Source organism: Hippichthys cyanospilos, chromosome 2 (assembly GCF_059441005.1).
Source record: "Hippichthys cyanospilos isolate Australia breed blue-spotted pipefish chromosome 2, RoL_Hcya_1.0, whole genome shotgun sequence".
Taxonomy (NCBI): Eukaryota; Metazoa; Chordata; class Actinopteri; order Syngnathiformes; family Syngnathidae; genus Hippichthys; species Hippichthys cyanospilos.
In genome coordinates this window covers 7,054,246-7,079,892 of record NC_142370.1, presented here as the reverse complement: position 1 = coordinate 7,079,892, position 25,647 = coordinate 7,054,246, and the positions used below count along the sequence as shown (strand labels likewise).

General features: G+C 41.9%; 1 protein-coding gene across 1 annotated transcript; it reads left to right on the top strand.

Moving 5' to 3' along the window:
* The first annotated feature begins 280 nt into the window (after positions 1-280).
* Positions 281-20,676, top strand: LOC148427055 (prospero homeobox protein 1-like). Its single transcript, XM_088401822.1, has 7 exons — positions 281-443; positions 2,334-2,723; positions 3,232-3,798; positions 4,527-5,750; positions 8,507-8,614; positions 12,701-12,895; positions 20,244-20,676. The coding sequence occupies exons 2-7, from the start codon at positions 2,388-2,390 to the stop codon at positions 20,427-20,429; spliced, it is 2,616 nt and encodes an 871-aa protein (XP_088257948.1). The 5' UTR covers positions 281-443; positions 2,334-2,387; the 3' UTR covers positions 20,430-20,676.
* The last annotated feature ends 4,971 nt before the right edge of the window (positions 20,677-25,647 follow it).

Here is a 25,647-nt window from a genome sequence, read left to right as displayed (position 1 = left end):
GTTTCGACGACGTTTTGTCTGAGAGGTATTGATCGCGAAAGTCCGAATCTGCCAATATCTTGCCAACTTTACTTAAGTGTTTCTCAGAATACTCCAGGGTGCGAAGCGGCGGACCGGCCGATGCGCACACGCTGCCCCCAACGTTGGTCATCAATCCGAAGAGCCAAGGTCTCTCTCTCTCTCTCTCTCTCTCTCTCTCTCTCTCTCTCTCTCTCTCTCTCTCTCTCTCTCTCTCTCTCTCTCTCTCTCTCTCTCTCTCTCTCTCTCTGTCTGCCTCTCCTTCACGCTGTCCCTTTCACGCACGTCTTCCCTGGTCCACTATTGCACGCATGCACTCACCTCCCGAGAGCTCGAAAACTTGTCACAGCTTCGCCACGCCGGGCGACTAGGATCCGTCTCGTGGGTCTCTCTTTCTGGCTTGAACGAACTCCGCGGACAACCAAGTGAGTATAAACTTGCGCTGCCTATATAAAAGCGTGATATACGGATATTGGCTCAGTTTGTTAATGGAAGTGTTGATATTTATATAGTGTCCGGTTGAGAGTTTCGTGGTTTATATTTGTGTGACTAACTTCGCGGATTTTTTTTTCCAAACATTTCTGCTAGTGTATGTCATCAGCTCTGACTGAGTAGCTGTAGGACTCCTGTGCGTGGATTCAAACACAAAGTTTGCTTGTAAATTTGAAATGGAATGACAAGTAGATGCGTGGTGACTTTTGTGGATGTCATTTTAAACCTTTGGTGTCATTTTAAAGCTTTTGAAAATTGTTTTGATGAATAAGGGAAAACTCCCAAATTAAACATAGCAGCAAACTCAAACCTCTGGCCTATTTGAGAACGTTTTCCTTACTTTGCATGAACGTAAAATATCATTTTTATCTCAACTTTTGAAAACGTTGCCCAATTCGACATTACTGCGAGTCACCGAGGTCACAAATGGACAGACGCACTTTTTAGTTCCACATGCAGTATGCTTTCAAAGCAGTACAAATCAGGTTGCTATAGGTGAATGCGTTTAACAACCTTTTGTGTTGTCTAAATGAAGGCAGAGTGCAACAAGACATCGGCCCATCGCGTGTGCGTGTGTGTGTGCGCGCGCGCGCCTGTGAACCAGCGTGCGTGCGAGAATGTGAGTTAAAGATTTAACCAGCTTGTGAGCTTGCTTGAATGTCGAACACAAGTCTCACAGAAACGCGCACTTGCTTAATTGAAAATAAAGTTCTATGAAAGTTTCTCACTTCTGGAGAAGCGTGATTGCAGTTGGGCAAAAGAGCTCACTGAAGCGGGTTTAAGCGATTTTGCTATCCCTTGTAGGATGTTTCCTTATACGTCAAATTAGCTTGTAACCCCCGTCTTCAAATTCATTAATTATATTTATTTATTTTTCTTTCTATTGAAAATACTTCGGAAGTCAAACCGAATACGCACTGACGTGTAAAGAATAATTTACTGTTAAACATTTTATCAAACCAAAACATGTTTTAGATTTTTGCCCGGATAAAAGCTTTGCATATCTTGGTATTTATTTAGTCAGCTTTATGATGCGGATGATGCTTTGTCACAAGAATTCATAGCGTTAATTGCTTGGCCTACTCTTATGTACCAGGCCATGTACATTTGAGCGTGTTTCCAAATGTATGACTGGTACGGTGTGCCTGTGTGTGTGGTTAGAAAATTATTTCAGGCCAAAAGGATGTACATATATATATATACATATATATATATATATATATATATATATATATATATATATATATATATATATATATATATATATATATATATATATATATATATATATATATATATATATATACAGTATTAGAGAGAGAGAGAGAGAGAAAGAGAGAGAGAGAGAGAGAGAGAGAGAGAGAGAATTTTGATATGTCAAAAGTTTGAAAACAATATTTCAACATGTCTAAAGGGTAAGGGTTAGGGTTTTTTTCTAACCTGTCCTGTATTTTAAATAAACACTTATTTTAAAACTAAATAAAGTGCAATTAACTGTAGCAAAGTGGGACTTGCGGTTATATGGTTAGCTGTCCGCCTCATAATCCTGTAAGTCAGGACATGGGCTCTGGGCTTGCCTTGCCTGTGTTTGTTTTTCTAGGCAATCTGGGTTCCTCTCACTATCAAAAACACACATGCTGTGATAATAGAAAACTGTAAAAATGTATGTTTGTCAATGGTTGTTTTTCTGTGCCCTGCTAATGGCTTGTGACCAGTTCAGTGCGTACACTCGAATTTTAAGCTACTGTCACTTGTTACCAAATCTATGTGGCATAGAAAACACATAGATAACTTGTCAACTGTGTTTGTGTCCCTCCACACAGTTTCTTTGCCTTTGAGAGGACCTCTGGTTATGCTCAGCGTAGCTACCCTGCGTGATGCCTGATCATGACAGTGTCGCGCTCCTAACCAGACAGACCAAGCGCCGACGAGTGGACATCGGTGTGAAACGGACCGTGGGCAGTGTCACGGGTATCCTACTCGACAACATGAACCAATCCCATAGCCCTGAACAGGACGCCGATTGTTCACTCATTGGTCGAGGCCACAGTGGTAACAGCGGAGATGGGGAGAAATCCAACGTTCTGAGGAAGTTACTGAAGAGAGCCAACTCATTCGAGGATGCCATGATGCCTTTCACAGGTGCAACTATTATCTCACAGCTTCTAAAGAACAATATGGAGAAGAATGGAGGGAGTGATTCAGGCTTCCAGGTAATTGTTTATTTTCAAGTGAAGTTAATAATTTCATTTACATTTCATTTTTCAATTAAACAACAACTCAAGTTGGGTCAAAAAAGGACTGGTCCAAATCTGGGGTTTATTAATTCAAACCCCCAAAATTGGGTCAAACGATAACATATGTACATACCCCAAACTATTGGATTGTTTTGTGAAATAATCATTTGAGCCAATTTGGGGGCTTGTTCGACCCCAAATGTGAGATAAGCCTCTTTTTGATGGAATTTGGGTTAACTTTGACCCAAATGATAATACAGTAGCAGAATTGATCAATAAACAGTACATGACACCAAGGACTGAAAAGAGCTATTTGGCCACGATAGTTAGATTTTGACTTTGAGGTACGGTCACTTTCATCGCCAATGATTTAGACGTTTCGGGCGTTTGTAATTGGAGGGCACAGTGACTTTACTGTCATACAATGCCGTCCAATGAACATATCAGTCAATCAGTTCTTACATATGGTTTGCGTCTTTTTCAGGGCAGTGGAGCTCTGTCCAGTGGCGGCTCGGAGACCCAGGCTGAGGATGCCTGCAGCAATTCCTCCTCTCAAGATCGGGACAGCCCGTCCACCTGCCTTTCGCCCGGCCCTCTGTCTTCGGCCCCGCCGTCATTCGGGCGACCGCTACCTCCTTCCAACCTCAGCTCCCACGCTCAGCCTTTTTCCCACTCCACATTTGACTTAGAGAGGCTGTCGGATGAGCACCTTCGGGCGAAGCGGGCTCGGGTGGAAAACATCATCCGCGGCATGAGTCACTCGCCGCTGGTCCGGCCCAGCGCAGGCCAGGAAAGCAACCGTGAGAACGCTAACGAGCACAGGGGTGACAACAATAGCCACGGCCGCAGACGAGGCGACTGCGCCTCTTCCCTCCTCAGCTCTCCTGCTTCACGGGCTGGAGCGGTCAGTGCTGGCGAGGTGTACCGGGAAAACAAGAGGAAGCAGCGCTTGCCTCAGCAGCAGCACAGCTTCGCCCAGCTGGTGTGTTCGAGGCAGGAACAGCGGCTGGAAGAGAGGCGACAACTTAAATTGCAACTGGAAGACATGCAGGTGGGTCCCCAACGGATATGGCAGACGTACTCGTGCTCCGTTGTTATGTAGGTGTATAAATACTTGTGCTGAAACCAAAAGTACTGATTCAGCTCCTGTACTTCAATAAAAGCAACAAAGAACAGATGCTGATTTGATATATTTGCACCATGGCCAAACGTATCTCAGCAAACAATAGTTTCCCTATTTTGTCAACTGTATAATAAGGCCGTAGATAATACACTCTAGTTTTTCTCCAAATGATGCCACCGCCGTCAATACATTTTTACAATGATCTCAATTTAGAAATAAATCAAAACCCCTCCAGTGTTAAACTGACATCCCTTTATTAATGGTTATTTGTTTTTAATTTTTTTTAATTTATGGGATCCATCTGTTGAGGTTGAAATGGTAACGAGTCAACTGTGACAAATTGAGCAGAAAGAAGAGATATTTGTTGACAAATGTAAGGAGTGAAATTAAAACAAGGGAAAATTAAAGGATCAAGTTAAGTTCAGATACCTGAAATCTCTACTTCAGTAAAGTAATTAAGTATTTGTAAAACCTTTTGTCACTACTGCTCACCAATCGTGCACCTTGGACTAAAAATTTAAGCAAGTCAACGTCGTTTATATCACGCCAATCGATTTCTTTGAAGGCTCTCCGCATATTGTGCAGGTCCAGAACATTACTGGTCCCTCAGACTTACAAAACACTAAACTCAATGTTCCCTCCACTTTCCTTTTCAGAAGCAACTGCGCCAACTCCAGGAGAAATTCTACCAGATTTACGACTCAGAGACAGAGGAGGAGGACGAGAACCGCGAGGGGGGCGAGGCGGCGAGAGGGGATGAGGACGGTAACCTGTCTGAGGACAGTATCCGCTCGGATGGCCTAGAGGAGAGGCATAGGGACCGAGGGCGGAGGCGTCACGAGGACCTGTCAGAGCTGGACCCGGGCCTGTTCTTGGACCGGGCCCGAGCCCTACTGCGGCAGCAAGCCTTAATGGATCGCGAGATGGAGGAGGATGTGGTGGGGAGGACTGAGGAGGAGGATGAGGATAGGAATGGGGAGAGGATGATGAAGAGGCACGGCGGAAGGCAGTTAGCGGAGACACTGAAGCAGGAGCTGAATTGCGCCGTCTCGCAGGTTGTTGACACGGTCGTTAAGGGCTTCTCGTCGCCCAAGCAGGCCGTTAGCCACCATCACGGTTGCCACAGCATGCCAGCCGCCCCTTCCACTTCTTCCAACTCATCCTCTTCTGGCCCCCTGCCCTTTGGGTCGCTCCCTTCTCTCACCCCTGACCCACGCTTTGGCAGCGGAGCCTTTGCCCTCAATCTTCACAACGATGGCAGCCCCAGCTCCAACTACCACTCCTCCAATCAAAGACTCCACTGCTTCGGAGACATAATAGTCCCGAGCCCACTGGACTCATTCAACGGTCTGAATGGCAGGCTGAACGGGGTGCCGACACCCAACGATCAAACGGAGGCGCTGCCGCTAGTGGTGCGCAAGAGTGCCGCGGGCAGCGGCCAAGGTGAAGAGAACGGCAACCCGTCTCTACCTCCTCCTCCTCCTCCACCACCTCCTCACCACCCATCCCTCCACCCCTCGCCTCTGACAGCCACTCTCGGCTTCAGCCCTCCGTCTTTTCGCCACCCGTTCCCTCTCCCGCTCATGGGCTACCCCTTTCACGGCCCTCTGGGATCGCACGGTGGGGGGACGGGTTACGCCCCGGGGCCCAAGGACCACCAACACATCCACTCTTCCCCAGATTCCATGGACATGACCCGTGAAACTGTAAGCCTAAGAACCAAAATGGCCACACTGGGAGGAGGCCAGCTTGGTCACCACCACCACAGGCAGAGCTCTCCGAGTCAACACGGGCCTGAAGGTTTGTCCCTGTCTCTCATCAAGTCCGAATGCAGCGAACTGGCAGATATGGCCGACATCTCGCCGTACTCAAGCAGCACCGTATCCTTTTTGAGATCGTGAACCTTCGTCTGAGGTGTCTTGGGGTAGCGGCTGCCGACAGCGCTGGCACAAAGTCTTTAATATCAATTAGTCCTCGCTAATTGGCGTCCCTCTCCTTTCCGTGCCGAGAGGGGAGGATGAAATGAGGTAGGCCGGGTCTAGCAAGAGCGGGGAAGATTAAACAGGTCGCACGCCGCGCTGCGCCCTCAACTTCTTTTAAGTCGGTGCGGCTCACTCTCACTCGTGCGCACCGGGCCGTTTGCTCGCTTTCATCACACAGACTTTGTACACGAACGCTCAAAGCAAGTGGGTGGGGGGGAACTTTGGGTCAACATCTTGTATACAGCAGCTCAAAGCTAATCGCGTTTCAAAGAGAGGAAAAGATGCTCTACCTCATTGATGCCAGTTTTCAAAAGGCGCCCACGTTTAAAACGCCGTCTTCCTTCTTAAGTCCCTCCTGGCCGCACTTTGATTCGTTGGCCTTTGCGCTCGGTTGCTCAGCAGCTGTGTGTGCACTCACTCCTTTCACTTGTGCGCACATACACATGCATGTTCGCCCTTTCTGGGAGTGTGCCTGTGGACAGGTGTTTGCAGGTAGCCGTTCATCTTTTCTTTCCTAACCTTTCATATGGAGAAGGCTTCTCACAGTCGCTGTGACACACACGCAAACAGGGACGAGCCACGCGGTTTGAAGAACAAAGTCGGGAGGATGGAAGACTTTGAACCTTACAAAAAGCAATTCCTTGCAGTCACAATGATTTGATGTACGTGTTGCTTCAAAGCTAATTTGGATGATTAAAAAATGAGTATTTGTCGGACCTCTTGATCCTATTTTTTAGGCGAGCTTGACAATGATTTAAATGAATTCAAGGAAAAGCAATTATCCTTTTTTTCAAAGATTGTCATTGACCATGAACTCAGCTTTCTAAGGATTCAACAAACACTTTAAACAAGACAAGCTCAGACACATCTGAAAATGGCACAGAAGACACCATGCAAAAAAAGTAAGATCAAAGATGGAAATAAATGCCAATTCGGCACAAATTTTTCGCTTTCTTCTTCGGTAAATAGATAAAATTGCACAAGGGCTCATGGTTTTAGGTCCGAGTGATTATTCGGAGCAAGCAGTCCACAAGTACAAAAACAAGCACTCAGATCTCTGTATCGGTAATCCTTTGTGCGGAGCGGAGCAGATGTACTCAATCCATTTATGAATTTGGCCCCCTCCCACCTCTTTCCCTCTAAGCTAGCCCCGCACACAAGCATGCTCACACCTGGCTGCAAGGTCAGGTTACAGCTGATGCGGTGAGTCCTTCACAAAACACACACATCGGGATCAACACACATGATAAAGAGACAATGAAGAGCAGGAAGGAGCATCACTACTTGCTTTGTTTATTAACCGGCTCACTGTTACCTAAACACACGTACACACACACACCCGCATGCACACACAGTTCGACACGCCATCGCGTTATTGGTCAAAGTTGTAAGCTGTTACATGAACCAGATGAATTATCCACGGTGCTGCCCACCCCACAGTGACAGGTTGGCATTAATGTTAAACAGGTAATCGTCTTGCTTCATTTTAAAGGGCATATCCGCGGCCGAATGAAAGATGGATGAGTGAGCGGGAGTCACCCCCAAACTTACAAAGTGTTATGACTTATTAGTGGCGACAACAGAAAGCTGACCACATAGCTGACCAGTAGAAGTTAAGTGAAATATAGGACTAAAAAGTCCAATGTCTGCTTTCTCTTCTTTCTTCATACTTAACTTTCCGCTTTCTCCTTTTTTGCAGTCGTATCGGGCCCCTGGGGTTTTTGTGTGCGTGTGTGTGTGAGTGCACACTAATTGACCTTGCAGGGGGTTGCATTGATTGCCTCATCTTCACTGATAGATTATGGGGCTGTTAATGTGGTGGCAAAATGGCAGAGTGGTGGGGCACAGCTGTCGTTGCACACATGCATGTATTACACATATGCACAAACAAGCACACACGGATCATCCAACCAAGGTCTCTATGATTTTTATTCTTCTGCTTTCAGCACGATGGTAGCAGAGTAGATGGAACATACATTGGGAGCACCTGTGGAATTGCAAGATGAGGGTTATGTATAACATTTTTAGTAGAAGCTAAAAATTTGCAGTACCATTCAATATTTTTACTTCTTAAAATATTTGGTGTGTAATTCAAACGGAATTTGATGGTTTATGTGTCACACTGTTTAAAATGTTTATTTCTCACAATAAAATACCGTTACATGAAATTTGAAAAAACAATACCCATTTTACTTAAATGTACATTTTCTGTGGTATGGTGATGCAGCATCCAAAGCAACATGTTATTAAAGAAGAGCAGTTTTTCCTGCAGGAGATCCATCTTCATTAACTAAATCATCCATCCATTTTCTATATCTGCTTCTACTCAGTATGGTCGCGAATCATTTCATTTTTCTTGTTTGGGACCAAATAATTTGAGTACCTGTAATAGTAAAAATAATATAGATTACAGTGATTTTTCCGAATAAAAGCCTCTTTCAAATGTTTAGTCAATATGAAGACATTTGCATCAAGATGAAAAGAAATGAACATACCTTGTAAACGTCTTTAAGACTGTGAATTCTTCTTCTTAATTTCTTGTTTGATTTTGCCATGGTCTCTCTTTCTTTCCAAGAGCTGTGCGTTTGTTTTATATAATACATGCTGTACGGCGTATCCTACTAACGTGTTAGTACCTTAACATTCCTCTCCAGATCCAGGAGGGATTGTCTCCCAACCACCTGAAAAAGGCCAAGCTCATGTTCTTCTACACCCGCTATCCATCCTCAAACATGCTCAAAATCTTCTTCTCTGATGTCAAGGTGAGCACCCATGCTTTCCTGCTTCTCACATGTCTATATTCTGCGTTCAAATCACATGCGTTTTGTTGCACTCAGTCTTAGCTGAAGAGGAGGTCAGGTGTGCGGGTACATGGTGCTAAATTATCCATCCAGCATTTTGGAGCCTTTGTGTGTGTGGATGTGTCTTTTTTTCGCTTTATTCATTTTATGCTTTGAGCATTTGCGTGAACGCATGCGTGCCGCAGATGGGTGTTCCAGTCTGTCACTCTCTTTGGAGCACAATTAGAGTTTCTGGCCCTAATCGGCCTGCAGCGGACACTGGGTAGGGGGCAATGGTGGGTGTATGTGGTGATGGTGGGGGTTAATGCCTATCTCTTTTTAACCAAACCGTTTTATCCTTCTTCACCTTAACATTCAACTCCATCTCGTCTTGTCTCTCAAAACGCACACAAGACTTTCACTTTCGCGTGTGAAATTAAAAGCAGGGCATTTATTCTGAAGGCCGACATGAAACATCAAATCATGCAAAACTGACGATAAGATGATGTGTATTAGCAAAAGTGTAGTTCAACTGACAGAACCACAGATGGAAGGTGAGTGTGGGGGTGGATAGTTCTGAGAAAATGACAGCGGGAGCGTACAGGGGAGGGGCGCATAAACAAATTACAACAACGGTAGCTTTAAAACAAAGCCGTCGATTGTGTTATGTTTACAGACTGTGATGTGTTTTGTTGCAAAAGAGCATACGGCCGCTTCGTGGATCCAGGACATGGCATTCAAATCAGTGTGTGTGCGTGTGTGTGTGCGTATATTCACACACATACACGCAAACACGCACACACCAGCTGCCCTGTGGCTCATATCTGCTGTGACCACTTCCTCCAGGCAGTGCCACATCCTCGTTGGCTGCCATGGTAACAAGGGTCGCCGGGACATGGCGTTGCTAGGCAAACACTGGGTTGCTAAGATCACCTGCTGCACATGTGTGTTCGATTGAGACTGATGGCCCATTAACTATACACACACATATACACATATGCAAACATACATTACAAAAACATTTACAACAGATATAATTCATATATATATATATATATATATATATATATATATATATATATATATATATATATATATATATATATATATATATATATATATATATGTATATATATATATATATATATATGTGTATATATATATATATATATATATATATATATATATGTATATATATATATATATATATATATATATATGTATATATATATATATATATATATATATATATATATATATATATATATATATATATATATATATATATATACGACTAAAGTAATCATCCATGTTGGGATGGAAAGGGGGACAGATTGAATTTCAATGACTAAAAAAACAAAAAAACTACAAGGACTAATAAATAAACAAACACATAAACAAATTTAGCCTCATCTTCGTTCAAGAAAATCGTCTGCCTATATATTAGCATTTTATGCAAATGATGATTCATTAATAAATTTGTTTTTGATTGACAGATAATCCACGTTAATCTGGCACAGATAATGTATCTATGGGAGGATATTATTTTGCTTAATATAAAATGAACCTCAGCTAATCCTATTTGTGATGAGACAGGCTGTCCTTTTACTTTATTGTGTTGTTTCATTGTCCCATTGCATTCATTGCCCTCATTATTATCATATATTCAAAATCCGGGTCAGTGTCTCACTCACGCTTTCGTTGCTGTTCCGCCCCTCCCTCTGAGGGAACAATAAGTAGCATGTGTGCAAAGGATCAGGCAGACTCACTGTAAGGGAATTAGGACCCTGAATGGCTCACACTAATTAGACTTGAATGGACTTGTCTCTGGGAAAGCAGTTCTTAAAGATGAGGCCCTTTTGTAGAATGACGGCCGGGCATGCTGCGAAAGTGGGTTGTAGAGCACGACTCTTTTAGTCTCATATAAAGTACTGTATCCCCACACGTGCACAAACACACACACACACACGCACACACACACACACACACACACACACACACACACACACACACACACACACACACACACGCACATCGGCAGTGCTAATAGCCCTCTCCTTCCGAGGAGACACTCACATATGAGCGTGAAGACTTCAAGGTTGTCGTCGTCCCGTCTTGAGAGACTAAGCGAGAGCAATTAAGGCATTGTTAAGGTGAAAGGGGATGTGGATTAATTTGACGCTCACTCCTCATCTCCCAAGTTTTCTGTAAAAGAGGATGATGAGTGTGCTTACGGTCCACCCCGTCGCTCTGGACTCCGTTGCTTGAGAGGTTGGCTGGCATCATATTATGGGGAATCAATTGGCGTCCTTCCCTCCACTTTTCCTTCCTGATAATTGGCGTTACAGGGTCAATTTGGCTAGATTAAGATGTGACCCAGCAGCAGCTCTATTATCGATTATTAAAACACTCAAGGTGACAAAATGTTTTGTCAATCAATTTTATTGGGAAACTAAACCTTAAGTAGCCAGGATTGTCATTTTACTGATTTTATAACAATTGATTTTGTAACAATTGATTTTATAACAATTGATACTATAAATGATCTTGCTGGCATTAAGTAGACTACACTACATGTGAACACAATTATTTAGTCCAATGAAAAGAGATCAATCTTGAAAACATGTCACACTTAGGTTGTGAAATGTGGCTCTGGATGTTACATTGCCGTGCACGGCTTCTCTAAAATGCTATTTTAAAGCAGTGTGTACTTGCATTCTGTGTTTATTACATGGAAAAAAACACTTCATTTATTTAATAGAGTATTGTGCTCATGACTACAGTGTATTATTAAGTCTGGGAGAATACATGGTGTGTCAATTTTGACAGGGAAGGCACATTTCATGAAAGTGCTGCAGTGAAAGTCCTAAACCAATTGGAGAATCTGCACATTACAAAAAGGGCGCATGTCCGCACACTTCGTCTGACCTAGGCACACGGGTAAATATCTAGGTTATAGAGTAGTGACCGTGTTAGTCTCATGAGCATGTTCACATTACGTTCAACTTTTGAAAGCAAATAGTGAAGCAATTACATGTTTATCCAAAGATAATTTTGCATCACAAGCAGTTACTGCACATACTTGGACTTTGGACCATGGCAGAGCCAATCGCTGTCAATACCACAGCAACAAAATACAAATAAAATAACAACAAAGTTCTAGGAACTATTTATGTTGATTGTGCATGTTCAAATTGTCTTAGCCCAAAATGTGCCAAGCTGCAGCGCATGCAGTTCTTAAATTTTGCTTTCTGTCATGGTTGCGGGAAGGGCATGTGGAACGGCTGAGGCGGTTAGGGATGCGAGCAACACTTGACACGTTTTTCTGATGCTGCTCCTTTTTCCTCTTTTGGTTGTAAATACAAAGTGGCATGCCTCATGCTCAGCGATTTGTCACCTCTTGTCTCCTACGTAAAGTAGCGATTGGGATGATCTGAATTGTAGTGGGGGAGGTGGCACATATTAATGTTTAGCAATTCATGTGGCTCAAATGCTTGACTACAAAAGTGCTTTTATTCACAAGTGCCGCAACTGAACACTTTGTCCTATAACAAGCCTTCAGTAGCCCCCACCCCTTTTTTTTTTTTTTTTTGGCTTCGCTCTTTTAAGTTACACAGTTCTAATGACTTGCTGCTTGTCTCCATGTACTGTGGATCAATGAATATCAAAAACCCATGTATATATTAACAGTTACTGTAAACCAGTGCTTCTCAATTATAGTTTACGTAAATCCTGTTTTGACGATCATCCTCAGTATTAATCAACAATTCAGGTTTGTTTGAATTACACTGAATTAGACACTCCCCTTAAACCTTTGACTGCTATAGTACGTGTAACTTGAGTTACAAGTTTAAGATGAATCGAGCTTGTAAAATCAAGGTAGCATTCTCAATCTGATCTTATGATTGTAGTGCGTTCATCCAAATGTTTTTGCAACATGATGTGTTTTACGAAGCGCCTGCATATTTTTTTGCGACATACACACGCACACACACCCGTTGTTGCTTTCGCTCCCTCTGAGCATCGAATGACTTTGGTTGGACTTTTCTGACTCCTGTGCGTTTGCAGTTCAACCGCTGCATCACCTCGCAGCTGATCAAGTGGTTCAGCAATTTTCGAGAGTTCTACTACATCCAGATGGAGAAGTATGCCCGGCAGGCCATCAATGAGGGCGTGACTGCCGTCGAGGAGCTGTCAGTGGGCCGCGACGCCGAACTCTTCCGGGCACTCAACATGCACTACAACAAAGCCAATGACTTTGAGGTAGGTGAAGGAACATACGGCTGGCACAATGTTTTGTTTAGTTTTTTTTGTTTGTTTGTTTGTTTGTTTTAAGAAAAAAGGTCGTTTTCATTTCATACAGTGGTAACTTGGCTTAAGAGAGCTCGAACATTTGTTTGTGTTGCAAGCAGTCACTGGCTTGATTTTTTAATTTTTTTTTTATGTTGTGAGCCAAAGTTTTTGTTCCGAGCAATCTTCAGGCACACCATTGTTGGGTGAAGTGGAAAAGACGAAGTAACAGCCACCAGTGTATTTTTTAAAACTATTTATTGAATAGTACAATCACAATCAAACACACAAAAAACAACTTGAGAACCCTAACAAAGAGTCACTTTTAAAGTACTTGTAAGTTTGTTTTTTTGTTTTTTTTTATCACTGGTAACCCCCGTGGTATATAGATAAACTCCATCCTTACAGATCATGTGATTGCTCTCAATGTGGATCTGATTGTAAAAGTTGGATTAGAAATGATTACCTCACATGTAAACAGGTGACCAGAGAGCTTCTGTTGGAATTATTTCAGATGGGATAATAAAAGAGTCTCTTTGTAAACCCAGCTTCTAAAGTGGGCAAACATTGTAATGTTTCAAAGCTTGGTTTGCCATGGTAAGTTGTCATCAAAAACAGTAAGCATTTTGCTACCAATATGCTTATGCACAGCCAGCCAGCTTGTTCACCTGTTGGATGCATCTGCAGTTAAGTAATTAGCACAGTTAACTGGCCAGCCGGTAACAGCCGGCAACATTGTATCGCCTGAATACAGCCATGACGCTGTTTTCTTACCGAGAAGATCGTGGATGGCCGTCGATCATCAGAGCCAAACGCTCTGGCCTGTGTCCGCCAACGAAAGCAACTCAGCGTTCCGCGTTTGCAGGGCAAGGTATGCTTGCTAAATGGCCAGCATGCGTGCGCGCAACCCTAATTGAAGATACCGTGTAGAAAATGGATGGATATAAAGACAGTCTTCGAAAAATATCCCGCATGGCACATCCAGCAAATCGGCCTACTTTTTGATTAAATTATAAATGCTAGCTAAAATTATACAATCCCGTTTTAAAAAATACACACACAGAGCTCGAGCTAAAGCCGGTTCGTTCAGACAAGTCATAGCAAATGAGAGGGGTGTGAGGCCATATTGCTCATTTCATTGGGACATTTTGCAACATTTTGGTTATTTCCTGAGATCTAAAAAAATGGATGAACTTGAAAATGCAAGCTAATTTTGTAACTGCCCCCAATAAAATATCTTGGGGAACTAAATAGGAACCTTCAAGATTCTTTACATTTCAAAGGCTACAATACAACTCAACACTGAGCGATGATTCTAATCAAGAGCAAGACTCATATGATTTTGACTTCCAGTCTGAAAAGCCCAAAGAAGCTCAGGTGAAAAATGTTTTACACAAATTGGCTTCAGCAAATGCCCTCCAAGTCAGCTGTTCAGAGCGCAACAGTCACCTCCCGATTTTCTGCTGAGGTGTGGACGTTGCAGTGTGTGCGTGTGTTTATGTGTGTGTTTGTGTGTGTTCCACGAGGCGAAAGAGGACGCCGCTCAAGGCATGGGTGTCCTTGTCAAAGCGATTTGCACAAGTCACATTCTCCCCCTCACTTCTCTCCTCCCAATATTAGTCTAAGGGGACCTGAGGGCCTTTAAACTCTGACACTACATCAGCAGCATTTAGACGTCCATTAGAAATATGCACGTTATGGGTCCAGCGAGTTGAAACACAGTGACAATTATGTTAACTGTATTAGCAGGTAGAAAGCAGGTGTAAATAAGGATGTGACGTGCACTGCTTTGAGCTTGTTTTATTGCGCACACCATATGTAAACAAAATTCTTCATTTTCCACATTTCTGTTCTTTTACGGGGTGCATTCCTTTTCTAGGTCATTTGTCACATTCAACTTTTCACTGCACAAGACACATTTACCATAAATGAAAATACCTCATAAATTACTTCTTAATCCAGCGATTGCTTCATAACAAAATCTGTTGTTCACGTTCCAACACTTTCTCAACGTTATCTTTACAATGGTGTGACTTCGGGACATAAAATGACAAGTATTATGATACACTCTGCCTTTAATATAAGCTTCTGTAACAGAATCTGTGAAACATGCAATGTACCGGAGCCCCGTCAAAGGACGACCTTGTACTTTTCAGTGCATTTGTTCCAAAGGCACTAACGCAAATAAAAAAAAAAAAAGAACATACAAATGAACTCCGAAAATACATAGAACTTCTTACATCACTTTATAGTTCTCTAAAATCTCAAACATAGTCCTACTTTAGCTTATAGGACAAGAACAAAAGTAGTAGTTAGCTATTTACCGTTAACTGTATGATCTGTATGAGCAGGTAGAAAAAATAAAAGATAAAATAAAAAAAATGTGTATATGTATTCATCTTTTTCAGCATAAACACCAGCAACAACCGTATAAATGAAAAAGAACGTCAATGACTTTCCAGTAATTAATTAAAAATGATGCATTTCCATCACTCAAATGTGATCAAACTAATCGAGCAGAAGCACAAAACACTTTTCTTTTTTTTAAACTTAAAATACTTTCCTGTTAATATTTTGGATAACTAGAGTTAGGTGACTTGAGCCATATGAAAAGCATTTAAGTCTGAGTTTGTTTAGGATTCTTATTTTTAGTCGATGGATTATCTTGGCTCAGGTACTTAGGGGTCTATTTTGAAGAGCCTCTTTTTAGAAACCGGTGAGTTCAGCCGTTAGACCTCATCATTTAAATAAAGCTGCAACTGACGCAGACAACTTCCAAATTCCACAACGACCCAAAAGACATTGAGGAGGTTGTGCATAAAATGTTCCAAATTTCTCTGCCTTAGTTTGACGGCGTTTGCATCCACCTTCACCTGCCTCCTTTCTTTGTCTGCCCTGAGGGAACATTACTGGCCAGGGACTCTTTCTCTTTGTCAAGCTTGGAGGCGTGAAACCGGAACCGCGGCCGATTCAGCAAGTCTCCGCCGCGCACAGGAGTCTTCTCCTTTTAGCCAAATTTAGCATCACGGTTCCACCTTGATTTGTCCCTCGTCAGCCCTCCACCCCCCCCCCCCCCCCCCCCCCCCCACTCCCCTCCTTCCATTGTCCTTCTGACTCTGTCCTCCTCATCGGTTATCAACCTGGTTCATCTTTAGCAGCTTGCTCCTCATCGCACCTATCCTCTGCCTGGTTAGGATTACTTGAACATCTTGTTAGCATCCCAGCAGTTCGATTTCTAACTTTTAACATCATTTGCTTGCGGTCAGCATTTAACGTAAATAATGACCTGCCGATGATATTTCATTCTGTTTTAGCGTATGTTGGCATACTTATTGCAACTACGTTAATTCCCTCATATTCCTCACAGACTTTTTTTTAAAACTTTTATTTATTTATTTATTATTACGCCACACTCTCCTGCCGCATCCCCTCTGTACACAACCACCCCCATCGGCCAACCCTCTCCCCATCTCACCCCCTCCCCCAACTGTCGCCCACCACCGCTTCTCTGGAAGTATTTTGTCCTAATTACAGCTCGGCCGACAGCTAATGAGGGAGGCATGAGGAGCATGAGGAGGGGGCGGCGGGAGAAAGGGAAAGGTAATGGGGAATAGTTTCATCTTCAAAAAACAAAAAAGAGACAGAGGGATTTTCTTTGCCAGGACACTCAGGGGAAGGTGTCAGCTTCTAGCCACTGCCAAGAGGAAGAAAAATGCTTCCTTTTTGTTTTTTTACTTTCTTTTGGGAACAGACCGACGAGTCTCCATTAAGTCTGCCAGCAGCACTGGGCATGACATCCTTAACTTGCACAAGGCTTTTGTGAGTTTAAAAGTTTTGAAATATTTGCACAATGAGCCAATGTATGCGAGTCGGGGGGGGGCACGTTGCATTACGCATCAGCAACACGATACACTGAACTTTAAAGTACAAAAATACATGCCCACTTGTGTTTACATGCTTGTCGCAAAAAATTTCTACAATTTGAGGAATGTTTATTTGTGGCAAAACACGCACAGATATACACACGGTCAATACATTCAGACAGTTATTTGTTTGTGATGATCTGAAAAAGACCCCTTGAAGTGTAGGTGCGGTGACAAATTCTGCCCTTTGACTTCAAATGAGACACATACACACTTTTGTGGTGGCTTTGGGGGGGGGGGGCTCACATTTCAGGACTATCCGATTTCATAAGCACTGTGTCACATGAAGGGCTCCACTTCTCATGCCTTTCTCTGTTACTTGATTCTTTCATCTCTCCTCTCGTCTTATTCATCCATTCATTCTTCTTGCTTCCTATTCTTTCCCATGCTGAGAAGCCCTGCTCAACTTGCCGCAGCCCATTCTAATAGCGGATTTTTTTTTTTTTTATCTTCTTCTTCTTTAATGCCCACAGCTCTAAATGAATCTGTACTGGTGACCAGGGGTTATAAAACATCAGCTTTTTTGCGTTTGTTTTTCATCTCTTAAAGAAGGCAACCATTGTTACAAACTTTTTGATCCAAGTTACTAATGGACCAAAGCAGATATCCCGATGGTGCCAATGAACAGAAAGCAGACCTACTGTAGCTGTAGACAAAGCCACCTGCCAGTTTCTGTCACTATAAATATAGCGATGCGCTTGGAAAATGCGTGCATGTGTGTGCGCGCATGTGCAAGTGTCTTCCAGTTGGGACGAAGAAGAAGAAGGCATCGTCTTTGTCACTGAGCCATGCGGAGTCACGAGGGGACGGTTTATGTGTTGGTGTGTGGGCTTGGTGTGTGTGCGTGTGCGGGTGTGTGTGTGTGTACACAGTGATTCCCCTCCACAGCTGTCTCCTCAGCTTTGACAATGGGCCGGCTAACAAAGCCGTGGCCTTGAGCCGCTGTCATGTGATACGAGTGGTCTGCAGCCTCTTGGTCAGATGACCAAGGCTATTGTCCTCTTTGGTGACACACACATAAGCAATCTCAGAATGCAGACCCTTCCTCTAAGAACAAAGAGCAACTTTACCACTGTCCTTGTGTGATGCTGAGACTAGTGATTTATTAACCATTTATCTGATGGTACATCCCCCAAAACATACAACTTTGTACATTCCACCGACAACCAATACCAAACATGCATGGCAAAGGGAACTGTAGTCTATTTTTGTCTCTGTGAAGTGGGTCTGTCGCAAAGATGCTCCACGGTCGCCTACAGGCAAAGCAGTTTGATGAGGGAAATGAGGACTTTTTTGACTCAGGCACGTAGGGTTTCAGTTTTCCGTTTTTTTCGGTCACATGCTTATATCAAAGTCTCCTCAAAAACGCTTACTCATTACCTATGCCCAGGTACATGTAACTGACATTTTCCTTTGTGGTCACAGTCTGGTTAATCAAAGATACCCGATTCAGGTGTCCATTCCACAACGCAATAAAAAGAAAGTTTGTTTGTTTGTTTTCCTGTCATGACTGTCATTTTCACACCAGGGGGATCCATACAGGTTTTAAATGACCTCACCTTTGACAACACAAAGGGAGTTAATATAAGGTTATTCTACATTATATAGAATAATATCAACTATCACTTCACACAGTAAATGGTACAGTGTTAGAACATGTCTTTAAACCCTGACTATGTATGCCGAAATCTGTAGTTTTACATTCCCCTCCAAAATGGGTGGAACAATTTTGTTGTGTACAAAAAAAGATCTATCTTAAGGAAATTGCCATGATGGGAATAGAACCATTCTGATAAATAGTTCGGAACAACAGTGACTCTTGTGATGAAAAAGAAGACAATATTTTACAGGCAGTATATTCTTAGGAAATCATGATTTATAATGATCAATCTATCTTGAGAATTATTATCTTTGAAACAGGAAGAATTTTGGAAACGGCGTTGAACATCCTTAACATATGCAAGCGTGTCTAGTGTGGATGTCTGAAAAAAAGTTAATTGGGACATTTCAAAGCAAGTGAACAATATTTTTGGAAATAGGAGAATGTGACAAAAGCCAGGCTTGATAGCGGGGATGCTGAAAAAGAGGAAAAAGGAAACAGATGCTTGTCTCTTGGCAGAGAGATTGACACACACACACACAGCTGCACACGTACACATACGTACATTGACATCATGCATTTCCTAGCTCATAACCTTAACCATCAGAAATGGTTGCCTAACCCTCAACACTAACCCAACACAAATCTATGCTCAAAAAACAAGTCTCGATTCTCAGAAGAGGACTGAACAAGTGAGGACCGGCCTCAATGTCTTTACTTCTCCAAAATGCCCTCGCGAAGTCGGTAGAAAACTCAAAACGGTTCTCACAAGTAAATCCTTCCAGAAACACAGCCACATGGTGATAGAACAATAATGACAAGTAGCAAAGTGGATCTCAATTGTCAGTCGACAGCATGTCAGAGGTAACATACCTCGGCATGTACTTGCAGTAAAAAGCATCACTAGTTTAATGTGGTTTTCCCTCAGCAAGAGATGAGCATGAAAGCATCACTGGCGTCGCTCGATGAGAGCGAAGGCAGGATAAAAGCATCAGTGCATGAAGTACCCCTTATTATCTGTATTAGCACACCCACCTGAAACAATCAGTATCTTTTTTTTTTCCGGTCAGACCCCCCAATGGCCTGCTTGTTGCGCGCACTGATAATTTGCTCAGGTGCCGTTATTGTCCAAGCACAGAATTCATCTGACATAGTATTTGGGTGAATTTGTGTCTGCTTTTTATGGCGGGACAGTGGCAGAGGGCCACGCTGAAACAACTGTGGTCTCAAGAGGCCTGCTAAAAAGAGAGACAGGGTGGATATAGTGAACAACAGTCTGGGGAATCATTTAGTGTGCGTATGTGTGTGCGGTGAGGGCGATCCATCCATTCTGGTGGCGTCTAACCTTGGCGCGTCCTGCCACGTGTGACGGGGTTACACACTTTTCTGGACTGTCTAGGATCATGCACCTTGTCTGGAGGAGTCAGCATGTGTACGATGTGTGTGTAGCTGCATTCAAAATGGCTCACAAACAGGTAGAGGAAAGAGAGAGCAAGCTTGTCAGATTGTTTAGTGTCTTTGGATGTTCTTGCCCCCGGGAGGAGGGCAGAGGGGGAAAAAAAGAAAAAAATGCCGTGTAAGTGTATGTATTCTTCTGCTTGTTAGGAACACAAACACTTATGGGAATCGTGTGAAAAGGACAAGTGGAACTCTGCAAGTTGCTTTAAAAAAACACACACACACATGAGCACAGTCACACAAGAAGTGTTTCCTCAATATCAAAACTGCAGATGGGAGCAGATACAAAACGGAAAACGTGTTTGGTGTTTCACCTGGACTGACTTTTTTCATCTTACAGGTGCCTGACCGATTCCTTGAAGTCGCCCAGGTGACTCTTCGTGAGTTCTTCAATGCCATAGTGGCCGGCAAAGATGCTGATCCATCATGGAAAAAAGCGATCTACAAGGTAATCTGCAAGCTGGACAGTGAAGTCCCAGAGACCTTCAAGTCGCCAAACTGCCTCCAGGAACTGCTGCATGACTAACAAGGAGGAGACAGGAAGCCTGGCCAGTGACCCCGAACGGCCGAGACAAACGTGAAACTAAACATGATGTTTGAAGGGGTTGTTCGATGAAGTTCATGACGGATCCTCAGAGGCAGAGAAGAAATTTGTCATGGACAAAGACAGCCTTCTTTTTGCTGGTCTGAAGTAAAAATGTGAGTTGCACTGAAAGATGCTCTTCGTCCTGGGCTGTCCATGCATGTGCTCCATCCTACAGACAGCAAATGGAAACAAGAAAATTATATATATATATATATATATATATATATATATATATATATATATATATATATATATATATATATATATATATATATATATATATATATATATATATATATATATAAAATAAATAAAACATTTTTTATTGTAGATGTGGATGTTTTTAAATGTTATGGACATTAATGAGGGAAAAAAAAAGTGATGTTTCTGTATGTTTGTACAAGCTTACACACTATCACGTGCACGCCAACACACACTTCCTGATCAGTAATGCTCCGTAGCATTCCCACAAAACCATTGATTCCCCTTTCTAGGTTTACACTCTGTTTGTCTCGTTCAGTGTAGCAAGACTTGATGGGTTTTTGTTTTGAAAGTATGTTGCATTCAACCTTCAGATTTTACTGTTTTAATATTTGAAAGCTTATTGAATTTTGTGAGTGTGAGTGTGTGGGTGTTTGCAGCTTAATTTAGTTAATGTTATTTTTTCAACAGGAACATATCTGATGATATGTACATAAATCAAAAGACCTGAGTGCATCGCTTGTTGTAATGAATTGTTTACTGAACTCAAAGATGATCATCCACCACAACAATCATTCCTGTTTCTGCTGCTTCCAGGATTTGAAACAATTACTTCTTCTACCTAATGGGAATGATGGAAACCTGCTTCAGTGATAAATAACAATTTGCACAAATGTAAAACTAAAGTTCCCCGTCTCATGGTGTCCTCAGACGAAAAAATAAAAAAAACAACCAAATCCTTGAGTCAAGAAGCTGAAAGGGTCATATGTAACCCTTTTAACCAGGGGGAGGACACTGCTGTATTTTTAGATGTTATGACATTTCTGACCATTCTGATACTGCTTTATTTATGATGATGACTGCTGTTAATATTATTCTGAAGCTAATTATTCTAATTAAAGCTTGCTACATATTGGATCTCTTGTTTAGTCCTCCATCACACTGCAACAGGACAGTAAATTATCGCGTGTTGTATTTTGAGGCATTTAGCATTGAAGCAGGCAGTAACCAGGCAACATGATGGCCACTTTAACTGCGTGTTCCTCTCTCACTTGCATTCTCCATCAGGACATGTGATCCCTCCTTGTTGTTGCTGATGAATTGAAAAGACGAGCGCTGTGTGATTATTGTCAGCACAAAAGCCTCAAAAAGCTGCTGACGCCTAGATTAGCCAGTACAAAGACGCAGGGGCGCGCACATGCGCACACGCGTACACAAACTCACACGTGAGTACACACATGGCCCATCTGCCCTTGATACATACCGACCGTTCTCGCCGGTGCTTATGTGTCCCTGTTTTTGGTGTCCACACCTCTACAAACCTCCATTTGAGGGTTTTCATCTCTTCTAGCGAGATCACCAACACATGCTGTACGTACACCGCATGACCGCACACCAGAATAGCCCGGCGGAACTTCGCAACAAACTACCATCGCATTTGCCAACACATTTTTTACGTGCGGTATTTTTGTTTGTTTTGTTGTTTCTTTCTTCCTTCTGCTTAACTCTGATGCTGAGTCCAGTAAAGCTTTTGATTTGTTTGTTCTTTAAACAAAGCTAAGTGAAAGCCCAACTTGTCAGTTTTATTAAAATTTTCGAAAAACTTGATTTACAGTATGAAATGTAACTTATTTGAACTTTCTAAGACACATTGTTGAGCCTTGGAACTCCCAGCACTTCAATTAAAAAAAAGGCTAATTTTAAAAAAGAAAACATTTAACATGTCACAAATCTGACAGGCATTCCAATAAAGTCCTGAAGTATTTTTTGAATTTCAAAAAACACTGATGCTAATTTTGTTCCTATTCTTCAAACAAATATCTGCTTCCTACGCGATATCGGTTGTTGGCCTCCTTGACTACTGCTAATTGTTATCAGTACTGGTACAGAAAAAGACATATGTCTAGTTTGTATCTTATTTCTCTCTTTTCTTAATGCCTCAATATTTATCACGTTTTCATCGAAAACTTCTAAAAGTATTTTAGAACCTACTAACACAGTAGTTTGTGGAGTTTGTATGTTCTTCCGTTTGTTTCTCGCATTTTAAATAATGATAGACATATAATGATAAAATAATGTATGCATAAAAGGAACCTAAATGAAAAATTGAACACAAATATATTTCCCACGATAGGACAATGTTTGTTTTTCCAGAAGTGAGTGTGTAGCAGTAAAACACAAAGAAGCAGTTAAGTGGCAATAAAGCAAATAGAATAAGTGCGGAACAGGAAAACATGTGATGTAGTACATCCCATCCCTACTGAGCAGCAAACAATCCTGAGTGTTTTCGAAGGCAGCAAATGCCATTTTTCAAGGTCACAAATATTAAACAATTGCCAGAACTTCGGCTGATGTTTGCCTGTAATTTTCTTGTCAAAAGAGAAATTTGAACTTGTTCAAAATTTCCTTGTGAAGAGAAACTGTCGGCGAACTTCCAGCGAATGCCTGGCAAACATGTTTTAAACATTTGTGAACAATACCTGATGAACTCTGACCTGAACGGGCATTTTGCTACCTTTGGTGATGCCAGGGGGGTGCAGATGACCATAGGAAAAAAAAAAAAAAAAAAGATTTGTTTTTGTTATTTGAAATGTAATTGCAATAAGATTAACATTTTCTTTTTTTTTTCAAGTTTCAGGCACTTTGATGCACCTGGTTAGTTTTTTTCACTTTTAGACATAGCTGTAACCCATATAAACACTGTAAAAATAATGAACAGTTGTTGAAAGTAGATTTAGGTTGTTTTTTTCTTTTGTTAATGTTAAAAAGGATACAGGTTTAGATATACTTATACATATTTTATGGATAATAATTGTATTTATAGTCAGAGCGTCGAATGTGGTGACAAAAAGGTTTTTTTTCTTTCCTGGGGGGGCTTAGCAAGATATATTTGAGAAGTGCTGCTCTATGGTAACTTCATGCCAATTTACACGAATCCAGCGAGAAGTAAAAGACAGACTGTGAGGTATCGGCAAGGAGTGTTTCCTTTGCTAATGTGTGAATGCGTGTACACATTAAGAAAACAATTTCCACAAATCAGGTCAAAGAAGGAATTAGGATTAAGATGGTGACTGCCATTGTGGATTTTTTTTTCATGCTATTGTTGTTATTTTGGGCAAAGGTCTGCGTGTGGGATGACCACGACTACGTAACACGACTGCAGAACTATCAGAAGCACTTGTAAAGAACATAAATTACACAGAGGGAGCAATATGAGGGGCTTCCTGTATGCCAAAGAGTGGGGTGGACTGAATGAGAACTGGTGGATTGGTGGGGGCAGATTTTGTTCCGTATGTACCATAGGTCAGTCTCTCACTCTCACTCTCTCTTTCACTGGCGCTCTCACCCCCCAACCCCCACCACCATCTGCCTGTTAAAGCACATCTGAACAGCGCAACAATAAAACAGCTGTGTTTGTGTTGGCCCGCTGATTATTTCATTGTCATTCGCTCTTGCTTGCTCCCGCACACGCTCCCTCTCTTTCTCACGTACACACATAGTATCGACTGAGATGGCATGATACTGTAAGTTGTGGGTTAATGCCCCTCACGGGTAGGGACAGGTAACAGAAGCTGACTTGTGTTTCAGACAAAGGGTGCACTATGTGACTCCACAACGGATGCAGTACTTGTCAGCAATCACTAACGCGTCCTCCAAAAAGAACAAGAAGTGAATGATGTGTAAATCCGCCAGACGCAAACTGGACCGCTGGCTTGTCGAGCATACTGCAATCAGCCAGCGCTGCAGGTTTATCTGCTTCAATCCTCAAAGATGACACCCAAATGCATCAGTTGTTCTTCCGTAACAGCTGTTTTCAATCCCGAAACGTTTAGTAGCACCCCCTGCCGCATCCTTCTCTATTCGTTACTACCTCAAGCCATCCCTCCTCTGTTTTCTTTTCATCTATCCCTCCTCCCTTGACTGTATCTCCCCACTACTTCCATCCTCCCACCTCCTTTTCCCGTCCTCTCATTCTAGATCAACTCATCCCATTCTTGTTGCAGGCTTCCTTTTCTGATGACCCCAAGAAAAAAAAAAAACTTTGTGTGTGTGCATGTCTGTGCGTGTGTGCGTGTGTGTTTTAATTTGGGGCACTTTGATGCACTTGATTATTTTTTTCTGTTTTACACTAAGATGCAACCTGTTTAAACGCTGTAAAAAAAAATAACGGTTGTTGAAACTTGATTCATTGCTTTATTGTTTTCTTAGGGGTCAAAAGGATACAGGTTTAGGTACACTTGTACAAGTATAGTCAGCATGTCAATTGTCTGTGTACATGTGGTCAGTGGGGGCCGAGCTCTATTTCCTGGGGCGGGCTTGGCAAAATCAAATGGAGAAGTATTTCTCCAACCCACTGCAACCCTCACCCTAAATACAAAAAAATATATATATTTAAAAAGTAAGCACAAAAAAAAAGCTGCCAATGTGGTAAGAATTATTTTCTTGCCAAGTAAACCTATTTCAAGACTTTTGTCTTTTTAAGAACGAGTTTTATCATAAAAAAATACGGTCAGGAATTCTTAATTTAGGCAAATTGCAATTGAAATTCAAGCAAATAGTTCTCAATATAAGGTCAAATTTTATTGTGTTGTATTTTTTTATTTTAAATGGACTTGCATTTTAGTGTCTTGCTGAACAGTCACACCGGTATCGGGATCGAACCCTGATTCTCTTAAGCACTCTATTACTCGATAAAACCTTCAAATGTAAAGTTTTTCCCTCATTTGAGCCGAGTTTTAAGCAGTTGGTGCTTATGTACTGTAAAATTTTAAGCAATATTTTCTCATTACTTGAAAATTACAACCATGGAAATATTATGAGAAAAAATTGAATGTTTTGAGCAAATAAATCTTAAGCAAATAATAATAATAATAGATTTAATATATTGTAAAAAAAAAAACATTTTTTTTCTAAGATTTTTTTGCCATACAAAATAATTTTACTTTTATGACAAAAA

Excerpts from the sequence above, each read along its gene's own strand:
- LOC148427055 (XM_088401822.1), top strand. The coding sequence starts at position 2,388 with ATGCCTGATCATGACAGTGTCGCGCTCCTAACCAGACAGACCAAGCGC. Across the intron at positions 2,724-3,231 it reads GGAGTGATTCAGGCTTCCAG|GGCAGTGGAGCTCTGTCCAG; the intron begins GTAATTGTTTAT and ends CGTCTTTTTCAG. Across the intron at positions 3,799-4,526 it reads TGCAACTGGAAGACATGCAG|AAGCAACTGCGCCAACTCCA; the intron begins GTGGGTCCCCAA and ends TTTCCTTTTCAG.